This window comes from Meleagris gallopavo, chromosome 1, assembly GCF_905368555.1.
Source record: "Meleagris gallopavo chromosome 1, MGAL_WU_HG_1.1, whole genome shotgun sequence".
In the NCBI taxonomy this organism is placed as follows: Eukaryota; Metazoa; Chordata; class Aves; order Galliformes; family Phasianidae; genus Meleagris; species Meleagris gallopavo.
The window spans coordinates 22,919,254-22,936,984 of record NC_139404.1 but is presented as its reverse complement, the minus strand read 5'-3'; the positions used below and the strand labels follow the sequence as shown (position 1 = coordinate 22,936,984).

Below are 17,731 nucleotides of genomic sequence, written 5' to 3'. Positions count from 1 at the left end.
AAAAATATGCTGTAATGTAATTCAAGATTGCAACATGATGCAAATATCCAAATGGCAGAGCTGAGGTTATATGTACAACCTTTATTTATAAATTCCTGGCAGTCAGAAGTTTAATTTTGAAATTTGAGTAATAGATATTGTTGATATTCATTTCCTACTGGCATTCTCAGAAGCAGAATGGAGAGTCCCAAGCACTGCAAAACCTTCACCCAGATCACGGAGCAAATTTTGATTTGGCAATACTTGTAAGCTTGTTAGAATAAAACCAGATGTGATAAGAACAGGTAGGCAGCCAAACCAACTTCCTACCTTCTAGTTATCTACCAGCACAACAGGATTGAGCTACTGGCACTGAATAGAACAAAGAGCAAAGGACGGTCAATATTAGCTCCATACTTAAGTGTTTTTCATACCTGGCTGTAGGCAATGATACAGTGTTTTTTAAAAAGGAAAGTGGAAAATGCTTATTACATTTAATTGCAATATGCTGCCTGAAGAAACTGTAAGTTAATCATTCATGCCAACACAAACGAGCGTCTTTGGCAGTATTTCTGCTCACATGGGGAAGCTACAACACTGTCTAGAAAATTCTGTGGACAAGAGTGCATAGAATTATGTTGTAAAGAGATCTGGTGTTAGCACAGTGAATTCATCATAATGCATGTACCCAGGGGACAGTGCTAGGTCCAGTCTGTTCCACATCTTTGTTAATGGTCTGGATGATGGGGTAGAACGCACTCTCAACATGTTTGCAGGTGATACGAAAGTGGGAGGAATGGCTTGTTTGCCAGAGGGCCATGGTGCCATCCAGAGGGACCTTGACAGTCTGAAGAAATGGGCTAACAGGAATTTAATTTTATTTTTTTAATTAATTGAATAATTGAAAACATGATTCAAAGGCAGATCCTTTCTTAGCACCAAGATCTCTGATACAACAAAACCTGCCTGTGACCCATTCTTCACTGGTATACTGTGTTGCTCTAGTTCTCTTCCCCTAGATTTTTACCGGAAGTGATAAGGAGGATGGATTTTCATGAGAGATTAAAGCAGTTAATAAGCAGTCCTGCATAACACTGCATAACAGTGTTATGCAGGACAGTGAATATGTCCCTTGGAGGATTCACATAGCTAAAATCCTCAGTATCTGCAAGAGTCCAGCCAAAATATAGTCTGTGATGGCTGCAATGGATGTGATGACTGGTTCTGTTTAGAATTTGTTAACCTGGAGTAAAAATTAATAGTCAAGGTCAAGTGGGATAGCCCTTGGCGTAGTATGTTAACCATAGAAAAGGTTTTTCTATGATTGTGCTACTGCCTACTGCTGAAGCATTAAGTGTTAGATTTCTTTTGCCTGAAACAAATTGATAGTAAAGGGTTTTTCTCAAAATAAGCTTATACTGTGAGCAATAATTTTTAAATGCATTGCTTTAGAGTCTGTTTCTAATATTTGTAAACTAAAGCTCCTTCTTTGCTAGTGTGCTATGTGGTGCTTTTCATGCCATTCTTTACTGTGCAAATGAGTAACAACTGAAATTGACATTGTAATACAATTTTGACTTTTACTAGCCTTATAATTTATGACCTTAAGCACTGGTTTAGTTAAGCACTGGTAAATGTTCGCAAATACATGTAATATTTTTCACAGCTGCAAAGGTTTTTTGAGATGTTCTTCAAAAGCAGTTCTCCCCAACAAGCCTTTAACAACATGAAAGAAGCTATAAGCAAACTTCTACTTATAACTGAGGTCCTCAGTGAATCATCTGCCTCAGGACCAGGCTCTTTCAATCAGTAAGTAACTTGCAGTGTTCATTGCTATGTTGTTAAAACAGCTTCTTAGAACAGAATAAAAATTGTAGAGGACACATGACTCCTGAAATAACAAAATCCCTTATATTTCATAATTCTTGATAGAATAAAGTGAAGATACATTGTACCTAGGGAAGAAAACCCTTCTATATCCACAGTGTTTCTGGTTTGTAAAGAGGTTCTGGTAAATACCAAGGACAAAATGTTGTGTCCTGATGAAGTTTTTCATGCAGCACAAATGAGCAGAGATTGCTCACAATTGGGCTAGTCATCATTTGTATAATGCCATATTTCCTGTAAGTGAGCACTCTGACATGATTCAAACGTTTAAAGTTAGAGTAGCACTGGCTGTTCTGAATTGGCCAAGGCAGAGAACATGAACAACAAACACAGCAGAATACTTGTTATGAAATGTATCCAGGCAGCAACATTCATTTTTATGTGAGAGCTAAGTCATTGCAATCACTTCCCCTAGATTGTTACAGTTTTTATGCATATATCAACATTTCTTACTTAATAAGTTCGGTAATTAATATTTGTTCTCCACATGTTGTGTAACATCTGTAAGTTTTTTTGTGGCATATAGTAAATAAGTTACTATTTATTATGTTTGTATGCTTTAAAAATACTTACGTTGGTCCAAAAGTAATGCCTCCTATTTATTTCTATTGAAACTACAACAAAAAGCACAATAACAATATTTAACATAGCACATTATCAGCTACAGAACACTATTTTCCAGCATAGTCACCTCAGTAGCAATGAACAAGAGCCTGCATGCTGTGCTTGAAAAAATCTATACCAGCGGAGTCATCCCACTGTCTCAGTCATCACTGCTGAAACGCACCACCCACTGCCTCACTCTGCTGGTCTCTACAAACATTCAACATGAATCAATAAGTGGGTGCAATTTTTCCTGCATAGAGGAATTCAGTGACAAACCTTTGCTTCATCTGCACTTCCATGTCAGATACCATTTGTCAGGCTGCCTCTCTTCTGCCTTCTGTCACATGGCAGCAAAACATAATATTGGTGGGAAGGTTCAACCTCTGCTGCCATAGCACCAAAATCCTCTGATGTCACAGTGCAACAAAATGAAATGGGAGACATTGCTTTCAGAGCAGCCCTCATATATTTGAGAACCTTGGTGTTTCAGTAACAGGAATATGAAGCTCATTATTTTTCAGGAATAACACATTGTGAGGGAAGTGGAAAGAGAGAAGGGAACGAGTATAAAATGAATAAAGCTATTTTAATAATGATCCAAACTGAATATTTGTTTACCCACGGGATAGATATGCTTTATGAGTGTAGGCTAAAATTTTCTTGGGGTTCTTGGCCCATGCCTTAAAACATCCCCCCTGGTGCAGCTAGGTTCAGTGAGCCTAGAGACTTCCACCTGATAGACATCTCTTAAACTCCACATGTCTCCAAAGCTTTTGTGGGACCTCATTCTCATCAAAAAACATTTTGTTCTCCAGTGAGTTCCCTTCCCACACTAGTTTAAAAGTCAGCCATACAGACATCCTTTAGTATATCACTCTTTTCTTCAGAACATGACTATTTTTGGTTAGGGTTGTGGACTCTTCTTAGAAATTTTTAGTCCGTATTGTATGCTTTGTCTGGACAAATATGTTCATGTTCTGTCATTGTAGCCTGTATTTTACAATATCTGTCCTCCCTGAATCTGATTTCTGTTGTATTCTATTTTAGGTGCAGCCAATGTTTTCAAATGCTGACTTTTGACATTGGGTTCAGCACCTCCCTACACCCCATAGTTCTTCAGGTGAGCAAACAACACTGAATGCTTCTTTTGTTGTTGTAGTGTTTTATGGGCTTGTTCAGCCCAGTTCTATGACCAGTGGGGCAGAGGGATCCACGCATCCATGCCTCCAGAAAAGGGAAAGAGAGGACCCCAAATAATTAAAAACAGCGGCAACGATCTGAGGAGAAACAAACTAATTTACTAGATATGGTATCGAAATGCAAGATAACACACTATAATACAATGTAATTAGAATTGAAGACAATATTCAAATATAATGAGAGAAGGAGCATCCAAAAACAGAAAGGCCTTACACTAATGCTGAGGCGACGCATGTGGTCAGGACAAGCAGTAGGGAGGAGAGCCAAAAAAGGGAAAAGAGCACATCAGGTGACCTACCAAGGCCTTACATCTGTTCACCCTGAGCAGAAATGATAACAGAACAGCAGTCTTCTGGGGAATGTAGTTCTCTTCCAATACAGGTGTCCGGACCTGGAGCATTAACTCTAACCCCAGTGCACTATATGATGTTATGATGTAGAATACCGATAACCAAAAATCATAAAACCATGACATTATGTTTTTTCTCTCCTGGAGTGCCCTAGACTTTGCAAGCTTGTCGAAGAAAAGAAGGGTTTTACTGACCCCAGAAAATTACAACAAACAGAACACAGCAAAAAAAACCTCTGTGATGGTTGCTCTCAAATCTCCAAGAAATGTCCAAATGCTTTAATAATATTTTTGCCTAGAAGTAGCTATGGCAGAAAGCAATTGGTGACGGACAGATTTCCTGTGATGAAGTTCACCATACCATTTAGGAGTATAAACTTTTTAGTGTTACAGCACTATCATCACAAATTAATATCAGCTAAACAAAATGCATAGTAAGCACTGCATTCAAGTGAAGTTAGGTATTAACTGCACCAGAAAGAAGAACACTAAGGGAGAAAGTTAGAAGCCATTAATAGCTTTTAATACAGGTTAACATTCTCCATTAGCTGTATCATAATTGTTCAGTTCATTTCTGCTTTCACCTTCACGGTGTTGCCTTCTTTCACTGCACTGCCCTCTTCCTGGATAGTCCTCAAGGCCCTCAAAACCTGAAAAAAGATGACTATTAGCATAAACTCCTTCTGACAATTTTGTACAATTCCTGTCTAATAACAACCTGGCCAGAACAAAAAGTTTACTGCTTTACAGCTTTTTTTCCACTACATTTATACATACATACAATTATGTATATAACTGGACATATAAAATCTTTCTCCATATATATGATATACAAAGAGCAAAGCAAATATATCCTGTGAAATTAAAGGAGACGGTTTTTTAAATTTATCTCCTGTTAAAATCTCTGCAGTTTTCTAGTAACAATAATGCAAAGACAAGACCCTATAAACCTGTAAATAAATTCTACCTGGAGTGCTTAAAATCGTAAACATAAAGTATAATGTTTACCAGCTTCTATAGTAGCCTTAACCATCAGTCATAATCCACAAATGTGCAGTAAATCAGAACAATTAATAGTTTCCAATGAGATAATACACAGTTACTGTAAAAATTAACAGTTGATACTTTCTTAGCATCAATTGAAATTTTATTTTGAATTGAATCCCCTAGAAACTGAAGTATGCACATACCCCATATCGCTTGGTTATATTTGTGTTTGTACTAAATAATAATTTATTCATATTTTTATGACTGTATTGGTTGTGTTTATATATTGTAAGGATTATATCATCGATATAAACTCAAATACCTGAGTTTTTTAAGAGTTGTGTTAATGAATCAGCTGACATTTTTAAAAATCGAATTTCAAACGAGGTGGAAAAGAGCCGTTTCACACTAGCATGAGATATTATACTTTTTTCCACTAGAGGTCAGCAAACATTGTGGCGTGTGGTTTTTACAGAAAATGTGGTACAATGTTTTTTATATTATAATCCTGTCGGTTTTATTAGTGCTCTTACAGCTTTTCTTTTTTAATAAAGAATTTCAGCTTAGTAATCTGTGGTAATGGGACGACAGGCCTATGATGTACACAATGTAAATTCTTACATTGCTTTCTAACAGGTGCATAAAAATTTTGACTTTCAAGATGAGGAGAAATCAAATCTTCAGGACCAAACTTTCAAAGAAGCTATTTTTGAAGACACTTTTAGACTTCTGTTGTCTAATAAGTCCTCAAGTTCCAGTTTCATAGAAGCTTTGCAAAACATATATGGATCAACTGTTAGCAAGGTAGCTCATTGCCTCTTTGCTGGGGAAAAGGATTGGGGCCTAACGAAAGCACATCGCTTTCCATGTAATTTCACCAGAATGTGTTGCCCTTTTCTCCATAGGATGGAATCTTCCTCAAAGAAGTTGGACAATGTTTGTCTTTAGAGGAGATAAATTCAATGATGACATTTGTTAAAGAGGTGAAGAATCTTGGACAATTTGAGCTGGTAAAATAAACTATTCTGTTATACTGGGTTTGTATTTTATGTAAACCTGCTAATATTACTCCTGGATTACCATTCTCTGCTGTCACTACATGTGTCAGACTGAATGGATAGGAAAACAGAGATAGAGTTTATACTGATTTTATTTTAGATTTTTGGAATTTATAGTAAAAGAGAGAATGGAATGAAACACAGAATTTTGAGGTAAGGACAGAAAAAGCAGAAAAATAAACCAGAAAATAGAAAAAAGGAAAAGGAAAAAAAAATATGTAAAAGTCTCCTACAGTGGTAAGAAAATAGAATGAAAGTGAAGCAAAGGATGTGTGAATGGAAAAACTGGAGGCTGTTCAACACTAAGATCATTACCAAAGAAAAGACAGATATGAAAAAGTGGATAAAAAACATAGACGGAATGTGTGATATGTCTTCTTCAAAATTATAGCGAGTTGTTTTTAGGAGAATAATAGAGATGGAGGAATAGCAGCCAGTGTCCATGAATAGACATGATAGCTAATGAGAGAAAATGTCTGGTATTGAAGTGGAGGACTGGGGAAATGAATCACCAAAACCTGAATGTACTGTTCAGAAAATGTTCATGGCATCAGGATTTCCAGGATTTCTTCTAGGCTTCCTGATTAAGTATTAGGGCTGGAGACTGATGAGACTTTTAAAAATGGAATTAGTTTTTAGTTATCTAGATCTGGAAGTCAAGTTAGAGGCTCTGAGTGGAAAGGGAAGTAGACTTCCCTGTAAGTACAACAAGCAGGACTGATTTGCAGGGATGGGCAAGACAGTCATTTTCTACAGTTGTGTGAAAGAGAATTTATATTGATATATCTGTATGCTATATTCACTGTCTCCTGATATTTTCTCACTTCTATGCAATTTACAAATATTATAACATGTAGTCCCTAATCATCGTATCTCTTCTCAGCTTTACCCTTCTGCTGCACCCAAGATCCAAACTTTACTGCGTGACCTTTATCACATGGTAGACCCAATGAGACGACTTGGTTCAGTCCTGACTGTACATTGGTTGCTTTTCAGTTTGCTTGAACAATTCCAGTTCATGACCAAAGAGACACATACAGATCTTTCAGAATGGTAAGATAGCTATTATACAATATACTAAAGATAGTTTCTATAACTATGTAATTTGGAATAACACCAGTGAATACCATGAAACATAATTCCTCAATAGATGTAGGTGAATTTACATCACCTGACAGTAAGGTGCATCATCTGTCCATGAAGCACTGTCAGATATTCTGCCATTAGAGCTGCAGCTAGGTCTCAACATATGACAGTTTTTTCCTTCTACTTCTACTTCTAGCACAGAGATCCATGAGTTAAAAAAATAATTGGAGGTAATTCTTTTTTCTAAGAAATGTGAAATGAATTAGGTAAGTTGTTCCTGAAAAATGGTGAATTCAAAACTAAGAGTGTTTACCACTCTAATTTAATTTATTCAATTATGAACAAAAACGTAAAGAAAATATAAAACTTTAGGTGAAGGTTTTTCCAAAAGGGTTAATGAATTTTAGTGGCTCTAAATTTCCTGTATTTTATAAGAGACGGGTCAAAGAGTAGGATGCACCAAGATCCTGATTTAACTCTATTTGAAAAGGTGTGATAATACTGTCATAACAAAATGGAATCCATTGAGCTTTTGGTGAGAGATTATAAATTTTAATAAGGAGGGAGGCAGAGAGGAAAGAAGGAAGGTAGGCATGAAATAAAAAAGAGAATAAGGAATGAAGGGAAAGAGAGTTAAAAGGTGTGGTATAAAATGTATTGATTATAAAAATTGGGGAAAAAAATTGTCACATACACTTATGCCATAATTCTTTACTGAATAGAGGCATATATACTGTTTATGCAAACAGAGGCATGTGATTTGTTCTGTTCCAGTGAGTCCCAAGTTTGACAGACAGCAGCATTATTGAATACACTTTGCTTGGAGAATGCTAAATTCACTATATAAGGCATCTGTAAGACTTCCTGAGTTTTAATTTTGTTTCTCAGTGAATTGTGTGTAGCTTTAAGGAGTTATCTGTATCTTTGTTTGCTTATCTGCAAAGTGAAAATTATACTTCACCACTGTGTTAGGTAACTGTTTATTAGTATTTTGAAAATACACAGTTCCATAATTGTACTAAACATTATTATTGTTATTAATGGCCACTCCGCGATAAGTAACTCAAAGATGCAGCTGTTTGCATTCATGTATAAGCCCTTGCCCTTTTGCCAAAATATTTTGGTTTGTATATCAAAGCATACCAACCCTTAGCAGCTTTCTGTTCTAATCTAAGCTGTGCTACTCACTTACTTTGAGCAACTCCTTGGCCTTTTTTTTCTTCACACTGAACATTTACTATATGTATATAAATACTTAGTAGTTACCATGACCTTTCTCCAGGGCAGTAGACAATTTTCTTCTTTGCACTGTATTTTTCTGCAATGATTAGGTTAATAATACCATTCTGCACATTCCCTCCATCAAAAAAAAAAAATAAATAAATGCATGCTTTGACATTGCTAAATCATAATCTTCCACTCCTATAGTCACATGCAAGTGAAGGTGATATATGTGTCAGATATGCATGTAATTATTTATAATTGCAAGGAAGAAAGAGGTGAGTAAAGCATACACCCCAAATAACTCATTCTCTTTGAACGTTGATTAATCTTTGAGATTCCTACCTTTGATGAGCTTGTAGATCACAGAACCACAGAATTGTAGGGGTTCTAAGGGACCTCAAGAGAGCATTGATTCCAATCCCCCTGCCTAATCAGGTACCCTACAATAGGTTGCACAGGTAAGCATCCATATGCATCTTGAGTATCTCCTTAAAAGGAGATCCATCAGAACACTTTTTATGAATGTCTTCAGTTAAAGACAGATTGGCTAGTTGGTTCATTTAACTGTTCTTATTTCTCCAACTATACAAAATTGGTATTTATAAAACCCAGTGATTTGAATATCTAACTATCTACCCAGACAGTGTGGACGCTTATGGGAAAAATAGTGACTTTTGACTTAGGTCTCGTGCAGTTATGCAATTTACTGATAATGATTCCATAGAATTGAGCTATTATTTAAAGAGGTTTCATGGTCTGATTTTCTTAACCCATTTCGTCTACATTGCAAATATTGAAACCTTCGGTGACATTAGAGAACTGTCTGTATTTGTTCCACAGGAGAAGGAAGAAGAGCTCTATAAATTCATCTCCAACTGCAATGAAATGGTTACAGCCCAGGTGAGAATGACAATCTCAGAGGTGTTGGTATAAAATAAGACGAAATTCCTTGAAAGTGATGGAGGGATGCTACCTACATTTATGTTAAAAGTACATTTAAATTGATTTTTTGCATTTCGTGCATGATTTTTTGATTCTGTGCAGCATCAATTTGTGATATGACTAAGACATACATGATTATTGTCTTCTAGAGCATGGGCTATGAGGTACTGTAGCAAGTATGCCTGTCTTATCAAACAGCACAATAGCATACAAGAATCAGATTTATGAGAAAAACTAACCTTTCTCTTTTGTATGAGAGCTTAAATAGGTTGATAAAGTTGCAAATGCTTTTACAAATCAACTTGTACATTTGGAAAAGTACTACTAGCCTCTTTTACACAAGCCCATTATTAAGTCAAAAACAGAAACAGCAGCCCTCAAACTTAATTTAGGCTGAAAATAATTTCTTGGTGTTTAATGTTGTTATGCTCATTGCCTGGACAGTTTGGGAAACAAACGTAGTTCCAACTATGTGGCAAAAGAAGAGGGCAAGGAAATCAGGGATAAGATCTGCTGTGGGAGAAGTGAAAGAGAGTGAGGGAAGGAGGGAGAGAGAATTGGAATTAAGTGTCAGGAAAAAAATACCACTCTTTTGTCTGCAATTCTGTATTCCTCTTCAGGAAACCAGTACAGAGTACTTCATTCTGTGAAGCAAATGCCCCCATGGAAACTCTTTGGCAGAAGCCAAAGAAGTAGTCTACAGCACATTTAAATAGAAAATCCGCTAGTGGTCATCTGTCACAAAATGGTCTCTGGTGGCTCCTCATTTTCCAGATACCTACAAAACATAATCTGAAGAGGAAAAAAATCATAACTCAACTGAATACTGAGAACGTAGTCTCAATATAGATTTTGTGATCCATTAAAAACTGCACTGCTCACAGCTAACACATATGTCAGAGCTCCAGAAGTGCCCAGGTTTTTCCCTTTTTTAGTTTTCACAGAATCACAGAATCACCAAGGTTGGAAAAGACCTACAAGATCATCCAGTCCAACCATCCACCTATCACCAATGGTACTCACTAAATCATATCCCTCAACACAACGTCCAAATGTTCCTTGAACACCTCCAGGGTCAGTGACTCCACAACCTTCCTGGGCAGCCCATTCCAGTGCCTGACCACTCTTTCAGAAAAGTAGTATTTCCTAATGCCCAGCCTAAATTTCCCCTCGTGCAGCTCAAAGCCTTTAGTCCTATCACATTTACACGAGAGAAGAGGCCGATCTCCAGCTCACTACAACCTCCCTTCAGGTAGTTATAGAGAGCAATAAGGCCTCCCCTGAGCCTCCTCTTCTCCAGACTGAACAATCCCAGCTCCTTCAGTCACTCCTCATGAGGTCTGTGCTCCAGACCCCTCACCAGCTTTGTTACTCTTCTCTGAACCCACTCCAGGGCCTCAATGTCTTTCTTGCAGCAAGGGGCCCAAAACTGGACACAGTACTCGAGGTGCGGCCTCACCAGAGCTGAGTACAGGGGGATGATCACTTCCCTGTTCCTGCTGGCAACACCGTTCCTGATGCAAGCCAGGATGCCATTGGCCTTCTTGGCCACCTGGGCACAGTGCTGGCTCATGTTCAGCTGAGCATCAATCAATACCCCCAGGTCCATTTCCTCTACGCAGTCTTCCAACCACTCTCCCCCAAGCCTGTAGTGTTGCCTGGGGTTGTTGGGGCCAAAGTGCAGGACCCAACATTTGGCTTTGTTGAACCTCATCCCATTGGCTTCAGCCCAGCTATCCAGCCTGTCTAGATCCCTCTGTATGACCTCACTACCCCCAGGCAGATTGACACTTCCTGCCAAGTTGGTGTCATTTGCAAACTTACTGAGGGTGCACTCAATGCCCTCATCCAGGTCATCAATAAAGATATTGAAGAGGACAGGCCCCAGCACCAACCCCTGGGGAACACTACTTGTGACCAGTCACCAGCTATTTAGCTGATTTATCTCCATTCACCGCCACTCTCTGGGCCCGGTGTTCCAGCCAGTTCGTTATCCAGCCAAGAGTGTACCTGTCCAAGCCACGGGCTGCCAGCTTCTGCAGGAGAATACTGTGGGAGACAGTGTCAAAGACTTTGCTGAAGTCTAGGTAGACTACATCAACAGCCTTTCCCTAGTCTACCAGACGGGTCACTAGATTTTAATCTTATGGTGAAATGTAACTATCTCTATATATCCTTTATTGCTAAGCTATATTACTACAACTGCTGTCAGTCATTTAGCTTTCTCTTTTGTTGAATCACTGTGAGTCCTAGAGGACATATTTACTGTTAACATTTTGTGAGGTACACAGAGGAGATCTCCCAAAAGGTACGCTCACAAATATACATATACCAAGGGTACACGATGTACAGTCATTTACAATTATACCTAATAGTAAAGTACAGAGGCAGCGTGCTCATCTGTGCTTGACAGCTCATTCAAGACAGTGAGTAAAACAAACAAGGGGCAGCTCATACAAATGAACATCCTTTTTTGCACAACAGTGTGTGGAGGAAAGGATTCTGTTGCATCCAGGACCTCTGCCACTCTCTGACTGAGGGAAAGCTTCGTAACTTCACCATTCCTCAGTCCTGCTGATGGAAGGAGCTTGGAGAAAGGAAAATGTGATGATGCTGATGACTGAAAAGCTAAGTCTTCAGCAGTGATGAGTACAGTAATCTATCTTTCTGTAATACTACTTCTAAATATTAAATTTTGATACCTTACTGTAATTAAGTGAGCTATTATATGAGTGTTAATGTTTGATGATAAACACAGTCTTCTTATAGAATTGGTGCACAGAGGTCATGAAGTTCTTTAGTAAGCTAGGCCCTTGCAGTGGTGATGGCTGCCACATTCATGTGGTGCTCTCTGGCTACATGAAACTCTAACATTTTCTAGAGTTAAGACACCTTGTTTTGACCTCACAATTGCTTTGGGAAGATTGCAATACAAAAAGTGGAGAGAGAAAAAAATGTATTTGACAGGTGTTAGCCATTACCTCCTTGGCAAGAAGAAAGCAGGGTATTAAGTGACTTATAATGTGGAAAACAAACTCTCTATTAGTTTGTTGTCTCCTTTGAAAGAGGTCATGAAGGTGCATGTCTAGGGCGGTGTCTAGACAGCGCAAGATGTCAAAACTACATGTTCATGCACATACAAAGACACACAGATCTGCCAAGAGACAGCTGTTTTTTCCCCTTATCTCACTGAGATAATGCAGGAATCTGTTTCAGTATTTGACAGTTTGCCTTTTACCATGATGGACTTTAATATTGTTTTCAGCAGTTCCTGGTGAAACATCAGAGATGGCTGTTTGCACAGAACCTCCCCTGCCTATCACAGAGAATGACCTTGTGTCTTTCAGAATTCAAAGTGAGTGGGCAGTATTTGGGAAGAAGCTTCTTTATGAGGGCTTCTGCAGGAGACACTGGGAGAAAAACATCTGAAACTGGATCCTTTTAAAAAAGCACCCTCTTCCAGGGTCATATCAGCCAGAGTTCAGTTCATGAATTGGAGAGATGCCTACGGCCCTTCTTCTATGCTCCCAAAATGTTACACAAAAGAAAAAAATCTGCAGAATTAGCAAACTGTGAACCACTAATGTGTTAATGAATAGTTGCAATTGACTTTTTTTTCACCAAGGGTATATGTGTGTATATTCTGGATGTTGATCATGTGCTTAGTTTGAATAAGCAAACAAATCAAAGAACTCACTACAGATATTCACCATGACACAGGCCCTCATCCATATTCTACTGCTTTTTGAACAAAGTCTAAGTTTTAATCTCAAGCATATACAAAAAAGCAATATAAAACTGTTATGAGATATGGCATGGGTTGTTCTATTCTCAGCAGTATCTACTCTGCCTTTTCCCAGCAATTCAAGTATTTTTTGGAAATTTATTTTTTATTTTCTTTCTCTTCATGGTGTATAAAATTATTTATTATGAAGTAAGTGTTTTCTATCACATTCATTCAGGTAGCATTACTAATGTTGGGAACAGGAGTCCAGAAGCTACATCTTTCCACAGAGAATATCAAATTGCCATCTGCCATGCATTGTCACATATAATTTTTTGAAAAATGTTCCATGAATTCTGTTTCTTCCAATAATGTAGAAATGTATCTGCTATTGAATTGACAGGAATTCTTCTCAAGAAAATGTGATTCCAAAGCAGAACTTTCATTTTCGCTTGTGGAAGAATCATGAAGGTATGGGATAAGAATAAAACATTTCATATGGAATATGTCTTTCCTATTTTTAGTACTTCTGACAATATGTATGATTTAGATTACACAATTTTGCATTCCAGCTGGAAGATCTTGACTTACTACATATAAAAAAGCAATTTCTTCCTTATCTGCATAAGTGTTCTGCTGAGTTGATGAGCAATGTTCTTGAGCCTAAAGCAAAATCTGACACTGCAAAGATTTTTTTTTATATAATTACCAAAATGAGAGCTCCTCTTGCCATAGGATTGTGAATCAGGATTAGAAAATAAAATTTATGTTTCTGTTTCTTTCAGCATTGCATTATTCCAGTAAGACTAAGGAAATTCAGTGCAGTTATGGTAAGTTGAGTGTTTTCTAAATCACTAGGAGGGAAGACAAGATATTACCTGAACAAATTTCTTGCCTTTTTTTCTATATAACCCTTAAATGAATTGAGTGCCTGTAAGCTGTTACATAACAGTGGAATTTTAAGTAGAAATAATGTTTGTGAATTGCTCAATAATTAGGCTGTTATGTTAAATAAGCCTCAAGTACAAAATTAAATGTTTCTTTATATGCGTACTGTGCATATTACAACACTCATTGATTCCTCGCTGTACTTCAGTAGACTTTGCTCCTCATTTACAATAACTTTAGCATACAAATGTTTTTGTGGACTAGCTTTTAAGCTTGCGTGGAATTAAATCAGCCTTATATCAGGCCTGTTCTCAACTCGGTGATTTTAAAGAACTGCTTTAGAGTAGAAGAGTTTTCTGAAGTGTTCTGCTTGTAGTGCTGCTGTCTGTACTGGTGACAGTGCTTTCTTCTGCCTTCCTTACTGATGTATTATCTGAGGAATAATTTGCTGTTCAATGTGATATAATTGCTTTGCAAAGGGGAGGCTTTTCTACTCATTCAGCCACTTTTCCTCTCTGTTAGTGATTGTACCATACTTCCAGGAGTGCCTGTGTCAGTCAGAGGCCAGGAATAGTTCATGGTTGGCTGTCATCACCATATGATTGATTACCATTTAATTTTGAAGTTATCTCAATTCATTTTATTTTGAAAATTTCTCCTCTGGTTTTAGCAATTAATGACATAATCCCTCTAGGTAATGTGTACAGTATCTCTACTTTTTGTACTCACATACTCACATAAAGTCAGTATTTCTGTCAATTTATGAGTCTCTATTACCCTGCAAATCTAGCCCTGCCCTTTCCCTGGAACATCTCCCTTTACTTCTTAGTCTCTGCAAGATTACCGAAATTGCTCTGTTTTGTTTCTTTAGGCTGATACTGAGGTAGGAAAGGCCCACCCAGAAATGCATGCACCCTTATGAATAAAAAAAAAAAAAGAAAAAACAACAGTTTAAGCCATAAGATTAGTTTATATATTACAGAGAAGTTTCTGGCTGAAGTATTTTCTCAAGTACCCAGTTTTAAACACATACTAGATAATATATGTGGAAAGAAAATTTTCAATACGTAATTGTTCTGTAAATCTTATTTCAATAGGTTGGATTAAAATATTTGTCACAGATGAGTTGCCAGCAAATGATTATTCTCAGGAGTCATTTGGCAAACACTACAAAATAAAAGATACATTTGAGCAAATAGGATCTGATTGTGGAGATTTTATAAACAAGAAAGTAGCTGGAATTTTTTTATTTAGGAATTTTAATAAATCATGCTTCAAGCTGTACTACAAATGACCCCATGAGTCTAGATATCTCCATGTGACTTGTTCTTATGTCTAACATACTTTGATTTTTATTGGCAATTACACATGTACATAAACCCTGTACACAGGCTGGTACCTAAGAAGGTTATGAATTCTGGCCTAACTTTTTTTCAAGTTCCATTTAAACAACTAGAGGCAGGATCTCGCAGAGCTAATCCTCGCATTTTCAGATGCTTATCGAGACTTAGAAGTTTGTGCCTCTGACTAGAGTCATCAGGCACCGATGACTAAATCCCTCTAGGGCCTGAAAATGACTCTCAGGTGCCAGCAGGACTTTGCATCAGGATTATCAGTCTCACAGTGAGCAGGCAGTTAAAATCTTTCTACTGTGCATGTTATCAATCTGCCAGAAGTTGCATGTTACTTATAAATGTTCATACATTTCACTGTTTTTCCTTTGATGCCTTCTTGGAACAGATAAAGATACCCTATCTCATATCAGGCAGATCTTCACCAGTCCACAGCTGGACTTGAATCCTCAGTTTAACCCAAAAATCAAGGAGTACTATGCAGAAGTCCCATTTGACGTGGTAACAGTGAAGATTGGAGCAGAGCCTTCTAACTGTCAGTGCCAAGTCCACCTTGATGAGATGAAAGGACCAAGGTATTAGCAACAAAATCAATGTTTAAAAGTGAAAAGTGTTGTAAGCTTCAGAAATATATCAGGGCAGCAGTGAAAATGAGCTTTCATATCCAGGTCTTGATTTTGCACAACAGACTGCTGGACTTTCTCCCTCTGCCAGCAATTTGCTTAGGTAAGGTGAGAAATAGAGAAAATAAGTTCAGGTGTGTACATTCAGAATGACCAGGTTTTATCAGAATCACATTGTAAGGAACTGACATCAGGAAGAGTACCAGGTTGTCCAATCTTATTGAGTGATATGATGCTGGATGACATGTGAGAGAGCAAAGTCATCACTAAATATCAGATTTGAGCACTCACCCACAATTATGTATGCTGTTTAATCATTACTGTAGTCCTTCCTACAGTTTGGGGTTTCTCAGCCAGATCTCTCACAAACAGCAGCACGTGTATCCATTAGACATTTTGGGCCAGACCACCCTGCTTTTGGATATCGAGAGGGTCAAGAAGTGTGTGTTTATCTGCACCAGGTGCTTTAGAACCTGAGGCCTGGCTTACATACTCAGTAGTCATTAATAAAAGATTTCCTTGCTTAGCACTGAAGATTTAAAAGGGAAAGGAAGGAACAGTGATTCACTAAACTGGCTTTTCTTTATGGCACAAAGTATTTATACAACACACTGCCTTTTGACTGACTGCAAAGTGGATACTTTAAGTTAGAATGCTTGCTAATAATAAGTCAGTCAGTGCTGGTCTGTACAGTTGTTGTTATACCTAGTGTATTTCCTGTAATTTCAGCAAGAAATCAATTTTGTTTATGATTGAAATGAAAGCTCCTGTAAAATTCTGTCAACCAGCTTTGCAGTGTTTTAATATTAATAGTCATTACAATATATACAGGCACTGTGAGGTAATGAAGGTCTGCAAGAAGTATGAGAGCTATTCCTTGTAAAAGGCAAGCAGAATAGCCGTATGCCCTTTTCACTGAAAAGTAAAAGCTCTGGATGAGCAAGCTCAGTCTTCTAGCATTCTCATTTTACTGCAATCAGAAGAAGAGCACAGTTGAGCTTCGTTCTTGTGTCAGACTGAGTCTGGGATTCCATCATGTTTGGCTAGGAACAATTTCCACAGTTAGGTGACACTTTTCGTCTGGTTTGTCTCCCTTCAGGCTTCACTCTGGACTTGGACCTGCCAGGAATTATTGTCCCTAATGCCTCCATTCACAGATTTCCCATCAGAATTATCACTGCCACTGAAGTTGTTCTTGCAAAGTTTCACTTTCATTATTTTGTCTTCTTGAAGGAATTTTAAACTTTTTTAGAAAACAGCGTGTGCTGTTTTTATGTGAAAACAAATGTATGGCATAATAAACTTTTAGAAATAGAAGTCTCCAGGAGCAAGTTTAGCTGCCATAGACAATACAGTGAAAATCTTTGTTTCTTCAGTGTTAATTCCACTTTCTTTCTTTTTTCTCCTCTTTCAGCATTGCTAACTACCCACTTGGCCTTGGATTGAACAAAATTGTTGTTCTTGTAACAGTTGATTCTCAGCCCAGTCCTCAGGTTGTGAGCAGCTATAAAATCAAAATTTATCGAGAGGACCGCCCTAGTCTGCCTTTGTTTGATGACTATATGATATGTGGTTTTGTGCAGGTATTGTTTCTCTTTTCTTTTATTACACAAAATAATAGTGGATTTTTCTGGTTTCTCTGTGTAGTGTCAGATTTGGTGAGATTAGAATCTGGGCTCTAATTGCTATAATTGTACGAAATACAACATTTACACAAGTTTTTCAGTATAAAACTGACCTGTTACAGTCAGCATGCATTCGAGAACTCTAGATTAATTAATCCTTTCTTTGGTCAGCCAAAGATTACCCATCAGAGAACTTGCAGG

At 37.6% G+C, this 17,731-nt stretch overlaps 1 protein-coding gene across 5 annotated transcripts in view; it reads left to right on the top strand.

The window, feature by feature from the left end:
- CPED1 (cadherin like and PC-esterase domain containing 1) overlaps positions 1–17,731 on the top strand; it is a 142,841-nt gene that overhangs the window by 57,847 nt on the left and 67,263 nt on the right. For all 5 annotated transcript variants that reach the window (XM_010706395.4, XM_019612394.3, XM_085218744.1 and 2 more), the window contains exons 8-17: positions 1,646–1,788; positions 3,520–3,592; positions 5,645–5,812; positions 5,914–6,018; positions 6,950–7,119; positions 9,217–9,276; positions 13,446–13,513; positions 13,828–13,872; positions 15,671–15,857; positions 17,320–17,488. In XM_010706395.4, coding sequence (XP_010704697.1) covers positions 1,646–1,788; positions 3,520–3,592; positions 5,645–5,812; positions 5,914–6,018; positions 6,950–7,119; positions 9,217–9,276; positions 13,446–13,513; positions 13,828–13,872; positions 15,671–15,857; positions 17,320–17,488 — 1,188 coding nt within the window. The remainder of the gene's footprint in view (positions 1–1,645; positions 1,789–3,519; positions 3,593–5,644; positions 5,813–5,913; positions 6,019–6,949; positions 7,120–9,216; positions 9,277–13,445; positions 13,514–13,827; positions 13,873–15,670; positions 15,858–17,319; positions 17,489–17,731) is intronic.